Below are 20,915 nucleotides of genomic sequence, written 5' to 3' on the forward strand. Positions count from 1 at the left end.
TACATTGCTTAAAGGCATGTACAACTACAAGTATGTACTACAGACGATATATACACTACTCCTCCCTTTGTCATGAGCGAAACATTTCTGAACAATGATTGCAAATTTGGGTAAGCATTTAGCTTTTTTAAGAAAAATCAACTTCATTATAAGTTTGACAAATTTAACAAACTGTTGAGATGACAGGCTGCAGTGTAGTATTTTTGCAAGACACTACCAGCTTACCCAAAATATCGATATAAAAATCTCTAGCATCTCTTTCTTCATATCAAGAAAACTCAACTTATCACAGTATCACAGACTGTCACTGTTTACTTACTGTTGTTCAACTGTTTAGACATAATTTGTGCTGTTACAACTTTAAGGTTCTTTGAAGCATTACAATTGTTTTAATTAGGTATTAAACAAAATCCATTTTTGAATGAGGCTCTTTAGTGGTGTGTTCTTCAGTGTTATGCCATAAAATTCAGTCACTACTATAATAGTTTGAGCCCTTTTGACACATACATGCAACTATTTTGAAGTACTCTTCAGCTTCTCACAGTTTACAGGGGAAACTGATTTGGAAATCCACTATTTGCAATTACAAACTGTGTCATATTTAAAGCTGCAGGTGCCTTCCTCAAAGATAGTAAATGAAGAATTTAGTTAGCATTACGCACACACTTCATTGTCAAAATAATATTCAGATTTCAATAATAAAGAAGGTGATTGAAGTTTTATTGTTTATGCAAACAAAGCAATCCTTGAATGTAAAATGTTAGTAGTTATTAGACCATAAGGGAAACTATAAGCCAGGATGACCAGGCATGCATTTCAGCGTGTTCCTCTTCAGTGCGAGTTGTCTCTCTTGACCATGTCTTTTGTAGAGCTGGAGTTTATTACTAGCACCATTCGTACATCAAGACACACAACTGTATTCCAACACCATAGAAAACACATACTATATAATATAGTGTTCCTGCATGTAAGAAACATTAAAACACTTTGGTCCTGCTGGTAACAAGTGTAGTGTTCTGTCAGTTTTCTTTCTTAGAAACTTCACATTTACTAGCATTTAAGGAAGAAATAAAGTTCAGTTGATAGAACATTTCAATTACACACACAATATGCAGAGTAGAGGGCACTAGCTGTAGCAGGCAGTTAAGTAAAGATGAGGATTGTGCAGTCTGGATGTCTTCATCAAATGATCCAATAGCAGTCCCAAGATTTTATTACAAAACATCCCTGCCAAATGTAAATTTGAGCATTTTCGTACATATTCTAAGTAACTAATACAGAAACTGCGAAAACTCCCATTTAATTAATTTTAGAACATTACATAGAATTATTTCAAATAATATTTTCTTCATACTGATAAATTTTACAAAATGCTGTCAACAGATACACAAAAGTCCAGCACGTTGTACTCATCATACATTAGTGTCATCCACAGTATCACTGAGCAACCATCTAGCTAGCGAGCACAATAGTGCTAATGCTATTATAGTGTTAACACAAAATACTCCTCCGAACCAGAATATTGTCGAGCACAAACAGTATTTCACCTGTATAAAACAAAAATATGATTCTTCATATGTACATACATAGGTGAATTATTTATGCGATGTGAGGTCAAAATTTGTAGTGCAGAAATGAAAGATTGAAGAAAAAGACTCCCAATAGTGTGCTTGTAAGCATCATCCTATTACTTATGAGCATTTAAATCCAGTCATGAAATTAATCGTGCAGGTCATAAAATATTCATGCAAGAACAAAAAATCCCACAAACTGCTTCAAGATCTAACAAAACTGTGTCTCGGGTTGTAGAACAGTAAAAATGTGTAAGCTAACAATCTTAAAATTGTCCTTTATTCTCTCATGAGTGGTATGTAGCTGTTTCACAATGAAACCGTAATAATGATTGCTTAAGTACTTCAACCCAATCGTTGCAAGGACTTTCCAATAAGCAACAACTTCTAGTGCATTTCATTCCAATACAAAAATGTTGAAAATAACTGCCATGTTGTTTCTCTGTGAAAGCGTGTGTTTTACATGTAATACGTATATATTTATGTATACATTCACTCACCTGAAAAATGATAAAGCTGACTGAAGACACTGCAGATGTGATGCACCTGTACAACTGTTCAGTTGGTGGGGATAGGCAGGACCAAGGTCTGCTGGCTACTGAGGACACCTAGTATTAAGTCGTGCACCATGCATTTAGATACGAAACATCACTATATCCACCTTCTAAAATTACTGCTCATAAACTATTACACTAATACAGTTCTCTCTATGACAATTTATGTGCCAGTCTGGGTTTAATACTTTAGAGATGAATGTCATTTAATATATGTATTAAAAAATTAAATATTACTTAGTTTAAGTGGTATTTCTGTTATGTGAGAAATTATCAAGGGTATTCTAATTATGGTCCCACCTCAATTATTTGCAGTACAATTTTAGGAAGACAGGATTGAATACAGCACTTATGGTCTCGAATTAACATTAAAACATTCACAATTTGTACACAACAGGTTCAAGAGTTAAAGTAGGTATTGCATGGGATATGTATATGATCTAAAATATCAACATCAGATATCACATTTTAGTATACAATCACAAGACAGTTTTCTTTTTAAAGGTTGTAACGCATCAACAGACTATTTCTACGTAGGTTGCCTTCACAGCAAAGTGCCTTCAGAAGGTGGTGTGTTGCATTGCTCACAAGCCTCTTGGAAGACTTTACACATTTTTCACGTCTGATTTTACACACATCAACTTCCTTTTTAAGATTTCGGCTACCACAGTTCTAAAGGTGTGTGTGGAACAAACAGTATTCATAAAACTAAGTAAAGACTAACCGGATAAAATACGTTTCTGTGTTAGTTGAAAGTTGCAGTTTTAAGGCCTGTGCTCCAAAAAGTGTAATTCAATGAGCACACCAGTATCTGAAGAAAGTTATCAATAATGTTTCCAAAACTCCTTCAAAAATAATCACAGTACTGTCACATTAAAGGACTACTGGACTAGAGTAGTAGACTAGAAACACAGGGACACCTATTTTAGGCCACATGCAGTTAGCTGCTGACACCAAAGTTTTATATCCCTTTTTTTTTGCAGAGGTGGTTTCATACAAACCACATTTCTGCTGTAGTCATTATAAATATCTTCCATCTTTCATGGAATTATTTGCTTCTGGGGCCCTTTAACAAGCTTGTGTCCCAAGATATTTTTTATATCTAAAAGATGACAAAGAATTTTAATCTTAGGCCGAACTCTTGGTATTAAACTACTCCCAAATTAAAATTTCAGTCTTAAGCCAGGTACTACAACAGCAACTGCTGTGTACCCTCTTCACTAAATGTGAGTACTTCGTGTTTTTCCCCCAGATCAGCACATCCAGTGAACACTTTTGAACTTTTATCATTTTGTTATGTATATCGAGTTGCGTGTTCCATGAGAATTTTTCATTCTACACAAATCAATTTCTAAGCTTTAATTATTCAAGCCTCTGTGTAGCTCAACTATAACTGCACAATACTTCCGATTCACTACAAACTACACTTAACAGGTAATACTAGATATTTATGTATTTCCTAACAGCCTAAATGAGATCTATTACTACGCTGACATGCACAACAAACAGCAGTGAAATTCTGACAATTTAACGTAGTGGTTAACAACGGTTCTCTTCTGTTTTACGAGCTGAAGCTTATTACTTAACCACCAACAACATCCCACACACCCATTTCTTGTATAGCAGTCTCTCATGCAAACAACGAGCGCTCTTTGTTACGCAGTAGCCAAAAACTCAGGCTGACATTTTGAGACTGTTATGAAAATTACACTCACTTCTACTAAATATGGATGTAGAAGCTGTGCTCTTACTAATGAGATTGGTACGTACAGCAGTCCAAAAGCTTCTCTGGTCGTGCACATCAACGTAGCATTGTAAGACCTGCTCTTGATATGCAGGTTAGCATGTATGAAGCTTAACTTGTTGATTGCCCATTGTTGTACTCCATTTAATAAACTAACCTAATAACCGAGTAAGTTGTGAGCAAGTCATACTTCAAATAATCAGAAATCTGTACTCTTTAAAAAAACATAAAAGCATATCAAAAATTTAATTAAAGTGCTCTACAGGATTTCCAGCAATAATGGGAGCAGCAATAACAAAAATTCATTGTGCTAGAAAAAAATATATACGAGAAGGTGCAAGAAAAGTGTTTGAAGCACTTAACAAAAAACGTTAAGTGCTGAATACTGTCACACTTAGTTTTTACCCTCAGCTACCGTGTAGGGTAAATGAATGTTTAAGTACAGCAGTACCCATACTGCAATTGTAATCCCCTTCCCTGCATTTATTATACATGCTACCATCAATACATACACTGCATATTTTGCTGGCAATACTCGGGTCTACTATTTTACAGGGAGAACCCCTATTTGCCAAACGCAAGTATTTGGAAGCCAGGTTTAGTGAGGTTTTGTAAAACTAAAAAGCAGTACGCACACAAAGGAAAACAAAACTATCCCCGAAATGACAAGGCTTGAAAAACAAAGTACAGCTACTATCAGTACAGTGAACAACGCACACATGACACCAGGGATACTCAAATTATTTTATATTAAAACTGAGTGCAAACTCCGTGTCGAGATCCAATTGCGGTACACGCCATCCATCAATAAATTAATTCTCGCACACCAAAAAACTCGATAGGAAACTACAGTTGCCGAGTGCATCCAGTGAAAAATTTAAAAATTTTGTTGGAGTCGAGTGTTTCAAGGAGTTTTATCAGGATTAACAGGAGGCATCTACTCCACGATTAGCACATGCCTGCTGTTATCCCTGAGCACATCTCAGCAACAGGCAATTTACGAAGACACTGCACGATTTCTTTTAAGCACTGAGTGAAGTCACAACAGGGATATTGTTTTGAGGCTGCATGTGAGAAACAAATACACATTAGTTTCAGATCCATGTTAGGCATGCTCCGCACTTCAAAACCTACACAAAAGATTAGTTACAACAGGATGCAGGTTTTACACAGAGATGGAGGTCATAGCTTAATTGCACTGAGGATCTGACCCTATAATCGATGCCATGCATATTTTTCAGTACATCTTTGTAAGGCACTGAACCAATGTATTTTATTACACATGTTTTTGGGGAGCTACAACTGGTCGTCCTCAGCTGCAAAAACACTAATGCCATACACATAGAAGGAGTGTAGGCAATGACTTCTGTCACAACATCACAGTAAAGCAGTGATTGGTTAATAGCAGTAACTCCTTTCAACCACTCTCTCCCCCAACTTCCAAAGCTGAAAACAGTTAAGTTCCAGGCCAACCAAGCAAAAATACAAGTAAGGAATAATACCATCAAGCAGCTGGTCTACTATGAAACTACTTTATTCAGAACTGCTCTACAAGTGCAAGTATTTGCTACCAGATGGCAGTCCATCCAGCCCCACTACTACTACACACAGACTACAAAAAACATCTAACACTAAGGAACTAGTAAAGTGTACTTATTACTACAACTTTTAAAATACGACAAACCACCAAAAACAGAAATAACTAGTAGAAGTAAGGATAAGGAGTACATAGTTCTGTTTTTTGTTGTTTTTTCTGTTTTCAGACCAACCCTCTCTTTTAAAATATTTTCCTTCATTGTGGTGCCTGCATGAACACCACAAGAGAGACTTTCAAAGAAAAAATACAAACTTTATTTGCTCTTATCATTTAGAATTAAATACAAAAATAGAGGGTTTCATCCTTTCTTTCCTTAAAACACTTATTGCTGTTTTAATATTATAAAAGGGTATTGTCACCCAAGCAAAAGGAACATATGAACAAAGAGTAGATATAACCATTAATATCGGAGTTATGAGCATGGTAAATGGCACCATGGAAAATAAATTTAACTTTTACTGACAAATTAAATTACTTGCTAAGCTTAACAAGCTTATAAATTATATCACAAATGTACTCATATCTCCCTTCTGCTTGGGATTAATTCTCTGCGAAAACCCTTTATCTTACCCTATGAAAGCTGGCTGCTTGATTAGCATCCAGTCTTACATCCATTCTAGGATACAAACAAAAACTTCAACTATACATGTATTCGTAAGAAACACCTGCCTCAGTCTTTGAATTATCACTACAAAAGAACATACAGAACGCTTTTTTTCCGTTAAAGAACAAATTACATTACTGGTCACACTTTGCAAGAGAACATACATATCATCACAACACAACCTGACACAGAAAACAATGTATTGCATTGTTTATCTACACCTGTAAAGCTAACAAATGAAGTTTTAAGTTAAACCAAAATTGCTGTAAGTTTTCCTATAACTGTGATCATGGGCTGTAGAAGTCCATGTCTTGGGTTTTGCAGAGAATGTTCAAAAAGTACTTCAGAGTTGGGAAAGACTATCATGTATACACAGAGTAATAATACCTGCAGTTCCCGATTTTCATGTAGGCAGTTGTATCTACAGTATTACAAAAGGATTTAACACTCAAAAAAATTTTAACCTCTATAGAGGCAAAGCACACTTGTGACCATACATTTGTGACCTGCAGGCATTTCAAATTATGCCTACAATTTCCACTGTCATCTTATGATGCAGGCGAAACTAAGAGCAAACCCTACAAGCACTGGGAACATCAAACATCAGTTCAGTAAAAACAAAATGGTAGGAACTTAAAGTAGTTATTCCGCTTTTCAATTTGGCGACATCTCTTAACCACATACTTAAAAAAAATTTAAAAAATGAACACAGGAAAATAAAATACATTCTTACAAATAAATATTAGTAACCTTAAAGCAACTAGTAACATTTCAACACCTGCCCTCAGGGAACAGACAGCATGGAGAAATTACTCCCAGGGGAGTAATAAAAAGGCAGCATACATGCTCTTAGTTTCACTGCAGGAACAGTCGGAGCTCCTGTTAATTATTGGTCCGCAAATCTCACATGTTGAAAAATCGATGCATAATAATGAGAGATACACAAGTCCCTCATGCAATTTTGACATGGTACATGAACTATGGAATGTTGACAGGTGAATGAACAAATGTACGTATGTAAGATTTTTTTACATTTGAACAACAAACAATTTCGGTTGGTACATAAATAATACTCAGTCCTCCAATAGAACTATTCTACACTAAATTCACTGTGGAACATCGATGGGACACATTACAATTACAATTACTTATGCTTAGATGAGAGATAATGTGGGAAGTGCGAGGCCACTTCAGCCTCCTGACTAGATACTGCAACTTGCAGTTCTTTCAAGGGAAACAGTCTCATTTAGCAAGATTTATAAGCTGCAGCTGTTGGATCAACAGGATTTAAGTTTTTGCTGGCACAAAAAGTTTCAAAGGAATTTCAAAACATGCCCCCACAGGTAAATGCATATACTTTGTTGTTATGCCACTGTGCCTCTTTAAAGTGGCAACAAAGAACAAAAGAGTTCGAGATCTGTTAATACTTCTCAAATGGAAGAATCTATCACGATGGCATTTTAATTTTTACTCAAAAGATAGTTATTTTTCCTACCAAATTTAGCGATGGTAATTAATTACCATTGCACATACCAGACCCTAAACGCAATTTGACACTGAAAAGCAGCCTTTAATAAGAGTTATCTTACAGCCCATAATATGTGGGCTGCCGTCACTTTCATATCAGGAGACATCACTCCTCCGTTACAGAGCTGATATCAAATTTTGGGCTTTGCCTTGCATGCAGACAGTGTTCCATAGGAGGATTCTCCATCTGAACGAGTTACAGAGGAAGATGTTTATCAAGACGACAATAATACTGCTTATTGCAAGTTATTGCTTAATGCTAGGGATGCTCATCAGTCCATGTTGGAACAGTATTGTGAGCAAGCGGGCATGCAATATTGTGCCTGTAACAAGAAGGAATCTGGGTAGGGTGGAGTGGGGGAGGGTACTAATAATTTTTCTACTTTTTTCCTAGACCAAAAGTGGCACCACTATTCACTTGCTATTCACAATTTCTTCTAAAAAAAAGATTAAAGGTTACAGGATAGGGAGCTGACGCTCACAAGTCACACTCGCACTACAATTTTACAAAACCTCCTGTAGCAAATTGCAAGGAATGGCACACTTCAGACGTACATTCCCATTCCGTACATGGACCCCCAGTCCACACCTTGGAAGCTAGACATATCGACGTTGGTCAGACTGTAGCCCTGGTAGGGGTTGGCTGGTAAAGCAGTTGGAGGAGCCAGGGCCGGTGTGGCAGCAGCAGCGGCGGCTGCGGCTGCAGTAGTAGGAGCCGGAGCAGGAGCGGCTGCGGCAGCTGGTAAGGGATACGGAGCATAGCGGTAACTTGCCAGTGCTGGGTATGCTCCAAAGAGTTTTCCATAACCAGCCAGGGCTGCTGCATTCTGCACTTGGGCGGCAGCTTGTACATGAACCTGTGCTGCAGCCAGCTGTCCAGCAGGGGTTAGAGGTGGTGCTGCACCTACCCGGACACCCAGAGGACCCAAAACTACTCTCTTTCCCAGTAGAGCACTTTGAACAGCTTCTTTAGGCTGTGCACGTTTGCATTCTACTTTCTTATTTTTGATGGTATGGAAGTGAATCTCACAGACACGGTCTACCGTGTCTTCATCTTCAAACGTGACGAAACCGAATCCTCGGTGACGTTTTGTTTGCTGGTCCATCAGCATTACAGTTTCTTCGACTTTTCCAAACTGATTGAAATATGCTTTCACTTCATCAGATGATGTGTCTTGGCTCACACCACCTACAAATATTTTCTTGGTCCGGTTGGTGACTTTGCCCCTGTTCTTCGGTGTAGCATGTTTTGGATCAATCTTTTTGCCATCCAGTGTGTGTATTGGCACTTTGAGCACTTTCTCAACAGTCTGTGGATCCTCAAATGTGATGAAACCAAAGCCACGGCTCCTCTGTAACAAAACCCGAGTTTATGAAGGATCAGTCTTAACTGTGGCATTTAGTACAACATTTTAACTAGTGCCAACAAAACAGTAGTAGATTTTATTATACTTTGAGAGCCTACCTGTGTCACTGGGTCTTTCATAATCAAAACATCTGTAACAGTTCCAAACATCCCAAAATATTCCTTCAGCTTTTCTGATGACGTCTGCCAGCTGAGACCTCCAACAAATAGCTTTCCTGGTGCTGGATCACCCCCACTGCCACCGCCACCATTTGGTGATGACCTTCCAGAGGTTCCATTCTGATTTCCATTCATTGGTACCAATCCGTTGTGAATCTCGTGTTTCAATATACCGTTTCCTTCCATGCCCGTCCTGCAGAGAGAAAAAGAAATGAAGTAAGATAGTTATAGCAAATACCTTTAAATCATGAAAACAAAACTTAGAAATGTGTAAAAATTTTGTTACAGGTTCTTCCACTAGTGGGTATTATGTTTGCGGTACCAGTAGCTGTTGGTGTCTTTTGCATCTACCAAATTGCAACTAGGGATGTGTCGTAAGTATGCAATTATTTGTTAAATATATGACATTTTAATTGAACGTGTTTGGCAGTTCATGCTTATGCATCAATGTAACTTTAACTTTAAAGGTGTAACATGCAAAATAAACAATTTACATTAAGTAACAGGAAAGAATACCGCACAAAATGTTTTTGATCTTATATCCCCTCTTGCTTAACTCAGGGTAACTGCTTGACCAACATATCACTTTTTTTTTTTTTTTTTTTACAATTTTGACACTTAAATTTATGGAAACAGTTTACTTATTTACACTTACACAGTCAGACAAAATAACTACCATGTATTTAATCTAATGAGAAACTCTGAAGAAATATTGTCAGAGTCCATAGAAATACTCCACAAAGTACAGAAAAACCAAATTCAGTTTAAAATTAGTGCTGCTGGGTCTGATAAACAAAAAAGTGACACTACAGCAGTAACTACGAATACCAGGTGACTTCCCTCTTCCCTCTCCCACTTTTAAGATTCTTCAAGAGGCTGAACAGCTATTACTAATATACAACACAGCATGAATCTGCATTTTTGTTTGCTTGTTTTCAATGCAAGAGATATGCGCACGCACGCAGTATGATCGAGGTATAATCAGGAACACGTTGTGAAAGTAAAAATATACTGGTGTTAGATATTTATTATTTATGGGATTCAATCAACTTAATAACTTAATATTTACTGTGAAAGAAAAGAAGAAAGAACGAAGTTAGTGCCTCGTGGCAGAATTGGCTACTGGTACAGAATGTTTTCCAGGTGGAAGCCTGATTATATGTATCAGGCTTCCACATGGAAAATATTCAGTATCAATAGCCAATTCTATCGAGACCCACTAACTTTGTTCTTCCCTTTCTTCACAGTAAATATTAAGTTGACTGAATCCCATGACGATCTAACTCCAGTATATTTTTACTTCCACCATGTGTTACTGATTATAGTTCTATCATACAGTAATTTATATTTTAACGAAGCAATGTTACATTAGTTTTAAGTGAGTGACTGGTTAAGTTATGGGTGATTCCCTTCCGTGTTTAGTGGAAAGCTAAACTTAATAGTTACAAGATGTCTGTAATAAGGATGCTCAGCACAAAATTAAACAGATGGTAGAAGATTTTTAAATGAGTTCTTATAAAAATCATTGGTCAGAAGTAATTATTTCATATGGTACACACAATGTTGTCGTACAGTTCTTGTAGAATGGAAATTCTTTTGGATTCAAGGAGACAGCTCAATGGAAAGCTGAAGTGTCAAGTTGTCCACGGACACACAGGAAAGAAAGAAAACTTGCTGGCGCTTTCGGAGTTATTTGTTGACAAAGTGGTTACACATATATATACCACCTCCTTGAAGTCAACTCTTGTTCCACTTAATTCTTCATACCTGACTGTCTTTGTGACACAAAAGTTTACAAGCCTGCCAGGCTTTTTGCTACTTCTACAGGAGAACTACATCAACAGAATACTTCACTGTGGAACACTAGCCAAACATTTTCTGCTTTTCATTTTGTCTCGTTTTATCCCAATAGTAAATATAATCAACAGTGTAGTATAGCTAGTTTACTTTTGCGATCAGAGCATAAATCGTTATTTTATTTAACTTTTTTTATTTGTTAAGCCATTTAATATAGAAGTTAATCAAGTATCTTCAGTGTAAGAGGGTTAATGAAGACCCTCAAGCAGGAAAGGTGTTGTATACAAGTCAGCAGATGCTACCATTATTGTAATCTACATTTGTTCAAAAATGAAGACAAGGTGCCTCAGGATAACTGCAAATAAATGGGTAGAGTAAGTTTTATTCCTAGGTCATCAAGATAAAAATCAAAAAGTTTCAAGTATTTAATAACATAATCAAAGCCTGGAGATCTGACAGGCACAAATGGATGTCTATTTCCAGCTCTTCTGTGAACATCAGTTCTATTCATTAATTAGGTTAGTTTATTTTGTGTGCAATGGCAGTTTCTTTAGACCACCTTGTACATGAGTAATTAGCTCAATTTGAATATATACAATTTGGGAAATGCATAAATATTTAAAAATAATCACTGGATGATGACATTTAAAAAGTGAACATATTTTCAATATCTATTTGATCTACCTATACCTCTCACAATCATCATGACTGATTAAATTCATGTGATAAAAATACTTTTTGATTAAATTTTTAGATCTAAATTTTGTATGCATCCAGCTGTGCATAAAGTATTTTCATAGTTGACACTTTATACACTTAACCATTCAAATCTTTAAAATTGGGCTAAAATCTATTCCCTGAAAAATATAGAACACTTTTCTAAAAAGCAATATTTCCTATACCGTAATGTAATGAGTTATTCACTGTAACTTTACTGTATGGGTGTCTCCAATAGACCTCCTTTGTCAGAACTTACTGGCTGTTCCAAACAGCCAAGATAAAGAAATGGAATACCATTAAGCCACGAAACCAATGTTCTGACAGTGAAGCACAACATACAAATTGTACCATCGATTTTCCTTCATTTTTAGAGTTAGAGAGAGAGAGAGAGAGAGAGAGAGAGAGAGAGAGAGAGAGAGAGAGAGAGAGGGGGGGGGGGGCTGAACTCCTGTGAAGCCACCCTCCCCCAGTCTTGCAGAAGGGAGAGCTTAGGGATGCAGGTTGTCGGCTGAGCTCGCCGGGCCAGCGGCAGAGCTTTGTGACGGGGGTTGCACATCGGGGCGCGCTGCGCGGCGAGGGGCAGGGCGAAGGGAGGTTGCCCGGGGAGTGGGGGTCTCGGCGCACGCGCACAGCCGCGCCCACCAACCCCCAGTCGATACGGCAGCTTTCACTCTCCTGGCAGCAACCGACCGGGCGAGCGCCCTGCTAACACCACGACCGCGCATAACAACACTCCCGTTCGCTTCTGTTCGCAGGTTCAACAGAAAGCAGAAGCCTTCCGTGGAACAGATGGACCTCACGAACCCCAAGTGTTACAAGGTAAGTCCGCAGCGTTTCTACAACTCCCCGAGCAGTGGAAGAGGTGACGGTGCCGCCTAAGCTTGTGGCGGATCTACTGCAGCCTGGTCTCTCCGCTCTTTGGCCGGGGCTGGGATATTGTCCTGTCACAGCAGTACTAAGAAAAAAGCTTACTGCTGTTTCGGGACATAGCCTCAGACCCGGTCGTCCGCAGCTTCTGTGCTATCTGTGTTTTGTGCTTCACTCAGTGGGTGTGTGTGAGCGCGCGCGCGCTTGCGCGTGCGGCAAAATGTGCGAAGTCTGATACTCACATTCAAAATGGCTACCAACAGCGGTGCTACTTCTGCAACTTAAAACTGACGCTCCTGATGCATCTAGCCAAGTGATCCTCGACATTTGTACTAATCTTATTGTTTTATCAAGTGTAGCAGCATTTTAACATAAATCTTCAGGGTATGTACTAATTTCGCTGCTTGTGTTTTATCCGCATACGCAAAAAATAGGTACTTTCTTCGCCGTATAACTAAACTCAAGTACTGTAGAACCATCTCACTAATGCTTTTAAATGTATTGGCCTATAAAGTAAAGAAATAGTACTAGAAATCCCATTTGTCCATCAACTTATCCCTTCCATACGAACCTTAATTTCTTGCACGGTGTGTTTTATAACCGCTCCGAAATTTCATTGCATGGGCACTTCCGTTTACAGATCTATAGTTACAAGCTTTGTGCATTTGCCATTATCGCCGTATTAATTAGTGCCTAAACTTTACAAGTTCAGCTATTTCCGTGCGCAAGTTATGATCATCGGCAATTCACAGTACTGGATATATAGCTTGCAAAACTTTTTGCTTATATTTTAGATCTTTCGTCGTTCCACGAGAATTTTAATTAGATCTTTTCCACCAACTTAATTTACTATTACAGCAAAGTTAATCGGAGCTCCGGAGCCCCTATCCTATATTATTCACAGAAACAGGCATGCACATAGCCCTTATCTCAGTTGTTTACTCTTCAAAATATGTATGCTTATCTGTCAATCCAAAGCAAGCAATATTTTATCCTTTTATTCCTATGAACACCGTAGTAACGTGCACGAAATGTACTGTACACGCTCTACATTAGTTCGAAAGACGTACGTAGTTCTATTTGACGTAACCAAACCCTATGTCCGTTCTTTTATGTACATCATTTACAGACTGCCGTCCGTTAACAATTTGTCTTTCTTGAACATACAAGCTTACATGTGGCCACTAGTATCAGAACAAACACAAAATGTTTATCTTGAATGCACACATTCCTTTCGAATTTTAATGTTTCGGAATAGTCGCTTATTTCTGACTGCCGAAAGCGCTATTGATCTTCCGATTATCCAATGTCGTGTGGACAACAGTTCATACGCTTGCCGCCAGAGGCAGTACTGCCACATGAAGTGGCGGCGCCACGCGGATTCTCGCTGAACTGCGTGCAGACCATTTGTTAGAATTTTATTGACGAAAAGTAATTTCGCGGGTTTCTTAATTCCAACACTGGCGGACATCCCTAAGACTGTACGAAAATTTTAACAAGGTAACTTAGAAACCATACTGAATTTACCTTCCGTTACGTCATCGGTGCTGGCGGAACCGCTCTACCAGCTTTTAGTTTAAAGTTAATGAGCAAATAATAATTATTTGATTATTTCATCACGTGTAGAACACCTACGAAACAAAATCTTGGTCTGGAATTTCAAGGCAGTGTTTGAACCTATTATCCACAGCATCACAAAGAATAATGTAAGAAATCTGAGCTCAAATTTGCTGTGATGGTAATCATTTCGGAATTAACAACATTCTGGCACACCTGATATCGGCACAGGCAAGTTTACTGGCTGTGCTTCAAACAATTTCGAATTCCTTTCACCCATTTTCACTGCCGAAGTATTTCCTTCACATCTTAATACTGGAACTAAAGTTACGCTACGCATCATGGGCACGAAATTTTCAACTGTATGAAGTACTCAATGCAAGCGGTATAAAGTAAAATTTGAGTGCTAATATATTCACATCCGATAAAGTAACTGCATTAAAGTACATCTGCAATAAATAGGTTTGTACACTACGTGGACATAATACGTTGGTTTCTTTTCTACTGCTTAGCAGTTCTCACGCGGCGAAATTTTTACATCACTTTCTGGCCTCACTGAAATGTTTGCCTTATCTAAACTCTTCTCAATTTGGTTTCCACTCGCGCCTATATAACTTTACGATGTTTCATATGTCTGCCCAGCCATTATTTTCCAAGAATCCCCACCCATGTATATTGTTTCACAAGAAATGATTTGTAGAACCATACTCATAAAAAATGCTCGAACTCAAGTTTTGTTAAGACTCATGTTTACATACTTGAATACATAAGAAAACTAAGAATAAGGAACCAGATGACGCACGACATCCTCCTCCTCCCTCCCCGCCCGTTCCTTCCGTGTGTTAAGACCGAACTCAAATTAACAAGTACGCCCCCATGCTTACAATAATTCTACCGTATGAGGTATCACCAGCCAAAGTGATTTTTTTAAAATCCATAATAATGAAGCCTAGAAGAGACGAAAGCTTCGAGGCAAAGAAACAACGATGTTTACAGTTTCACTAATACAAGCAACAATTTTACAACGCCGCTCAGCCCTACATATTCTTGACGAAGCAACAAGCAGCGTTAAGTCCTGAGCTGCTCTTCTGAAAAAAGGGGGAAAAACATCACTACATTGGAGTGGTCATGTACAATGACTGACTGCAGTATGCCTCACGCTAGAAAGTTTTATAAAGCCGGCCTGCTCCCATGTGAGTTACTTACATAGTTAGAGGAACAATCTACAATGGCGTTGTCACCCTGGTCTTCATAAGGACTCAGTCTCCAACCGTCGTCGGACTCCGTCTTCTCTCTTTTCTTGATCTCTTTATAGGAGTGCTCCGACGTGAAAGAAAATGCTACAAAATAAACCATAACTACGTGAAAGAAGATTTGACTAGTTCCAAGCCGCGGAGATCTGAAATTAGTTTGATATCCCGAAATAAGCAGACGTGGAAGGAAGCCAGTAAATCTAGCCTTTAAAGCTACTGCAAAGCCCCTTTCTCTGATGCTATCAGAAGCTACTAGTAACCACAAGAAATATGTTGTCAATATCTATTACTGATTTGTATTGGCCATTTGATAAATAACGCTCCAGCAATACTCTTAATTCACAAAGTAAGTCTTCAGCAAGAGATTGATGTATCTTTTTTTTACTTTTATTATTACGTTAAGTGGACGGCCAAAATCCATTGTTTTGCAAAAAACGCAATAATAGTAAATTATTATATTAGGTGCCGAACTATTAAACAGTATGAACAGGAGAAAATGGGCGGGAGAAAGCATGCCACACAGAATACTGGTTTGCATGCATAAGACCTAGGATATGTACGGCTATGAAGAGTTAAGACCTTCAAGAGTTAAAAAGGAGTAACACGTTTCATGCTTGTTAGTCCTTTACGGTGGGCATCCCTAAAGCTAACACACACTGGGCGCAGACCTTCAGATTAAGGTGGAACTCTGAACTGAATAGTTAGGACCGAAATAATGACATACTACCAGTAACTATTATTTGATAGAGACACACAAGTGCGCCTGCCAACAAAATCTACGTAGGAGCTACCATTCATTCCCTAAGTCTACTAAGAACAATGTTTCGACGTGGTCGTGTTAATTGTGCGGGCTATAAAGACGATATCTACGGCTACTTTATTTTACTGTGCTACTAAGTGGCGATACGATAGCCACTGGCCGAACTAGGTACATTATTGAACGCCTGATATTAGTACTGAAGGCTACCAACAATGAATTGAGCCGAACAACGCTGCTGCTGATGCTATAAGGAATACTTTTTGCTAATTCCTTCCACTGTTAGTGTCATTCTGTGCGAGAGGCGAGAGACTAGGAGGCTAGCTAAGACTATGACATGCAACCCAGACCTATGTAAAATTACGTCTATTTTCCAAAGAAATTAGACCCAAAAATATATATAGTACTGCATGAGCATAGATACAAAAAGAACAAGCTGTTTTATGAACTGACCAACGACAACCAACATTTAAAAGTGATCTCTATACATGTAATTCCAGCAACAAGAGTGAGGAAAATGTGTGTAAAAATAAGAGTAACAAAGACTTTATGTACACCAAGTGGTTCACTACGGTAACAAATGTTAATAGTACGAGGAGAAGTGTCCTGCAGTTAGCAATACAACAACACGACGTGTCTACGTTGTCGGGTTGATCGCGTAAAGTGTTACCTGCGCCGACTTCAGAGAACTGCTCGCCAGGCGGATTCCAAGCTCTGCGAAGACCTCCATCGCGGACTCTTCTTCTGGCAAAACAAACGTCACTCAATATTACACACATATCTCATGTGCCGCTGGGCCAACAGCTACTTCATCTACTTAGTTGCGTCTGGTTCTGCTTCTTGCTACCGCGGCCATCCCGTGCAGAGTTAGTTTCGACAAATTACACTTAACTACCCACTACTAAGAAAGAAAAGTAAGTATTTTGCTTTTCGTGTGGCAGCTTCAAGGCCTATTTACAAGGGATAATCGCCAGTAACCATGCCTATTATGAAGAAAAAGAAGCATGCACACGAACTGTGAGTAATGTAAACTTTCTGACTAGCGCTTATGCGGCCATTGGCCGTATAGTGTGAAAAAGAGGTAGTATAATAATGTAATTACACCAACAATTATGAAAAATTCTCAAAAATATTCTGTGCTAAAGCTCTATCATATAAGCTTTCTAGGACTAGGCGGAATGACATAAGTCTGAGGAAAATAAATTTTACTTCATGATCACCATCACCACCTCTATTCTGCTCTACACGGTGGTGCAGTTTCTTAAAGATCTTACTACTAATTATTTTTCATTTACTAAACCAATTACTCAAAGTTGTCCACGAGTACTATTTTAATCTTCGTCTAATACATCACGCTTAGGCAACATATACTTTCTATTTAATACAAGTGTCTAAAGATACAGAGTGCTACTGTCAAACTAACAAAGAAATAATTCCACTCAGATCACAATTTTCGTTCTTACGTTGGCGCTTAACAATTACGAACGCCATAGTGAATCTCTCGAAGCTTTATTGCTTTAATTGCCGAATGGGCACAAAATCCGAAACCTATTAACTGGGAGGAGCAGGGCTGCCTCCTTTTTCTAATATTTTCCTTCTCTTTTCCTACACTTTCATGTTATGATTGCTAGATGCTTTGATGTGCACAGTGCAAGCCTCTTAGAAAATACGACATTTCTGGAGCTTGCGTACCTGATTGATTAGATGTGTGATAACGGTGTCTGTAACTGCGCATTCAAGAGCAATACTAGTGTACAGGATAACGTGGTTGAGTCAGTCGGGCTATCAACACATGTCAATGTTACGTACCTAATTTTTAATCACATTTTATGAAAACGATAATGAACTTATTCAAGCAGATACGTATGATGTATTCCACGATTGTTTTATTTTGCATTGTAAATGGTTGATTGCAAATGGTTGCTGAAGAAACACCGTATCATTACCACGACGTGGTCTGACACGCTAGCGCAAGATGTATATTAGACGTGCGACTTACGTGAAAAAAAGTGATAAGAGTATTGCGTAAATTACACAATTTCACTAGCAGTAAACATTCTGATATAAACCAATGACCTGCATTTACTGTTAGTGATTAACTGTTTGTTTGTTACAGATATTGAACACGAACCCGGACCACTACAAGCCGAATAAGGAGCTAGCTGACTTGCTAAAGGAGATGAGCGAGGCAGAGAAGGCCCAAGCCACTTCGCAGTAACCAACACATGGGCGGCCGCATCTAGTCCACGCACGTGACGTTTGAATTGTCAGTGTAATCAAATTTAAGTCGACAAATTAATAAACGAAAGGCACATAATCGTTATCCCTCTGTACCTGGAAACACTTTCCCCACAATTTTTAAACGAGCTACTATCCTGCTTGAGTAATACCATACAACGCATTAAGACCGAAAAAAAAAAAAAACCTTCAAGCCAGCTACCTTTGAAATCCAAATGTTACACTACAGCATTTCGTTAACTTGCAGAGCGTCGACGAACGTACTTTTCGACCGCATGTACTTTTGGGTAAGTTTCAACCACGAAGGGTATCCATTTCCTCGAACTGTATGGGCATTATCATGCTTTATTTATTTATTTTTTTTTTTTTTGAACGATGTGGCCCTAATGATTGGGTCATGAGAAGATGAACCTAAAAAAGTGAACAGGAAGATCGTTGTGCTGCTGTCTGGGTAGGCCAACACTGCAAATAACTACAGAGAGTATTTTGTGATACCACAGCAATTTATACTGTACAGTATTACTAAACACTGGATTTTGCAGGAAAGAGATGGAGGCGCAAGGCTATTAGTTTGCGGATATTCGAAGCATGTTACTGTCGGCCTCTGTCAGGTTTTTCGAGAAAATACGAGAAGGGAAAAAAATATAGCGCGGTATGGAATCTGTAACCAAATATACTGGAGTCGATTCTCGTTTGCGAACTAATGGAGGAGGCACGATTCCCTGGTAAGATTCTGTGAGAATGTCAATTCGATAATGTGATTTAGTAGGTTTAAGTGACACTAAGAAATACATTTCAAAACATTCATCATATAGAAATTTATACATCAACATTGGTTAAAATTGGACTCAAGTACCTGATTTTCAAACACGAATCTACAGTTTCGTTAAGTATACTCCTCGCCTGATTTTTCAAAATGCAGCATCGATAATACCAATTACTACTGTGGATGCTGCTTTGTGATGCCGCAAGTATGTACCATGAACAATTCTTACCAGAGTTTTAGAATAAATTATCTGCGTAGCTTTAAGCTGCTACTAGTATCTCGCAAAGTTCATGGTTTCGAATGATACTTTCACTCTTCAACGTGCAAGGCACTGACAGCCTTCGTAACGAGATAACTGAATGCATAACGAACGATCTTTATTCCTGAATTTCGTGGGCAACCCGAGAAAGGGTGTACCTCTTATGGAGGATATTCTGCCCCAAAACTTGGCATTAAAGAAACTGCAGGGTACGTACCGCTCCTGGGATATCAAGCAATAACTGAATAATAAGCAGAGAGGTACTCGTAAACTGGTGGGTTTCATTATTTGCGCGACGCGATCTATTAACTTAAGATTAGTACGGATAAGTCACCAAACCGGTCTAGGGACTGAAGATCAAAACAAGGATTTTTTTGTTTCTTCGAAATTAAGAAAGACAAACTGGAAATAAGATTTCGATGAATAAACAAAATACAGAAACACCGTTTCTGTGAATAACTATACTTGGTGCTCTCAAGTTCTGTTCACTTTTCCTACGATGACTGGTTAGTCACAGGCGTTTCGCGACGCATCTCATCGTGCGTGAATTGGATCCAATGGATGGCATGGACAGCTTAACCAGGGTGACCAGGAAAGACGCTTAATCCTAGCCGCAAGGTGAGAACTTTATTTACTTTTTTGGATGAACTACACATGGAAGTGCAAAAAAGGAACGAAAACTCGTATGAACATGACATTAACAGAAAATTGTTCCAAAATCCTTAATAGTTACATCACTGAACAATAATATGGTCGTAACACTTAGTACATTGTGTGGTGCGTACAATTCACAACTGACGATATATAATATTAACAATTGTCCTTTTAACAAGATAATGAAACCCAATTGTCTAAATCTCTTAGTACTTTTGCTAGTTCTTTGTGACCACATAACTATCAAATCCTCTCGTGACTTTTAAACACCAACTTGGTTTAAAGCGAAACCTCGAGAATAGCTTGTTGCCTTGCTCAAACCTTGTTTCAGAGCACCAGCCACAGTAAATGGTGGTAACCAGTTCTACGTTAGCCCAATGTGTTCTTTGTCCCCTTCACAGACCGTAATTGCGTCTCATACTAGCGAGGCAAGATATCCAACGCCAACTGGAAAAATGACGCCCTCGCAGAAATACAGTAATCGTGCCATTATAACAAAGAATACTTGCAAATGTAACGATTTGTAGAAAAAAGTAGTCCTACGCATCCATCATAGCGACAGAAAATATTACACAAATAGAAACGCCACAAGAGCTTTGACACCACAGGATAAAGTGGACAAACTAGTTAAGTCACCTACAGATATGAAGCGGGAATAGGAACGTCAGAGCAAAATGAAAATTTCCAAATACGCGATTTTGCTACGAACCCATATAGGATCGAAGACCCACAAGTAGTACCGGAAAAATTGCCATAGAAGCATTTCTTAAATATGTAATCAATGTAAGCTATGAACAATAAAGAAAGGACCACGTAGTGGCGGAAACGTATTTAACATATCAGTAGATTAAGTATTTGAAAGAAATTAGGGTACTTCCAACAAAACGAATTCGACATTTTGCACGGATCTGAACTTATAAAGTAT

At 38.4% G+C, this 20,915-nt stretch overlaps 2 protein-coding genes across 6 annotated transcripts in view; one reads left to right on the forward strand and one right to left on the reverse strand.

Moving 5' to 3' along the window:
• LOC124792078 overlaps positions 1-18,396 on the forward strand; it is a 181,090-nt gene extending 162,694 nt beyond the window's left edge. Inside the window, exons 3-5 of the mRNA XM_047257909.1 lie at positions 9,411-9,496; positions 12,395-12,458; positions 18,190-18,396. Coding sequence (XP_047113865.1) covers positions 9,411-9,496; positions 12,395-12,458; positions 18,190-18,291 — 252 coding nt within the window. The 3' untranslated portion in view covers positions 18,292-18,396. The remainder of the gene's footprint in view (positions 1-9,410; positions 9,497-12,394; positions 12,459-18,189) is intronic.
• The window catches only part of LOC124792021 (RNA-binding protein Musashi homolog 2), a 123,877-nt gene continuing 104,245 nt past the window's right edge, over positions 1,284-20,915 (reverse strand). For 2 of the 5 annotated variants that reach the window (XM_047257905.1, XM_047257904.1), the window contains 3 exons: positions 15,270-15,403; positions 9,063-9,315; positions 1,284-8,949 (listed from right to left, as the gene is read on the reverse strand). In XM_047257905.1, coding sequence (XP_047113861.1) covers positions 8,143-8,949; positions 9,063-9,315; positions 15,270-15,271 — 1,062 coding nt within the window. In that variant the 5' untranslated portion in view covers positions 15,272-15,403 and the 3' untranslated portion in view covers positions 1,284-8,142. Of the gene's footprint in view, positions 8,950-9,062; positions 9,316-15,269; positions 15,404-16,743; positions 16,818-20,915 lie in introns of those variants that run through there. The other 3 variants (XM_047257907.1, XM_047257906.1, XM_047257908.1) reach the window with 2 other exon arrangements.

Source organism: Schistocerca piceifrons, chromosome 1 (assembly GCF_021461385.2).
Source record: "Schistocerca piceifrons isolate TAMUIC-IGC-003096 chromosome 1, iqSchPice1.1, whole genome shotgun sequence".
NCBI classification, from domain to species: domain Eukaryota; kingdom Metazoa; phylum Arthropoda; class Insecta; order Orthoptera; family Acrididae; genus Schistocerca; species Schistocerca piceifrons.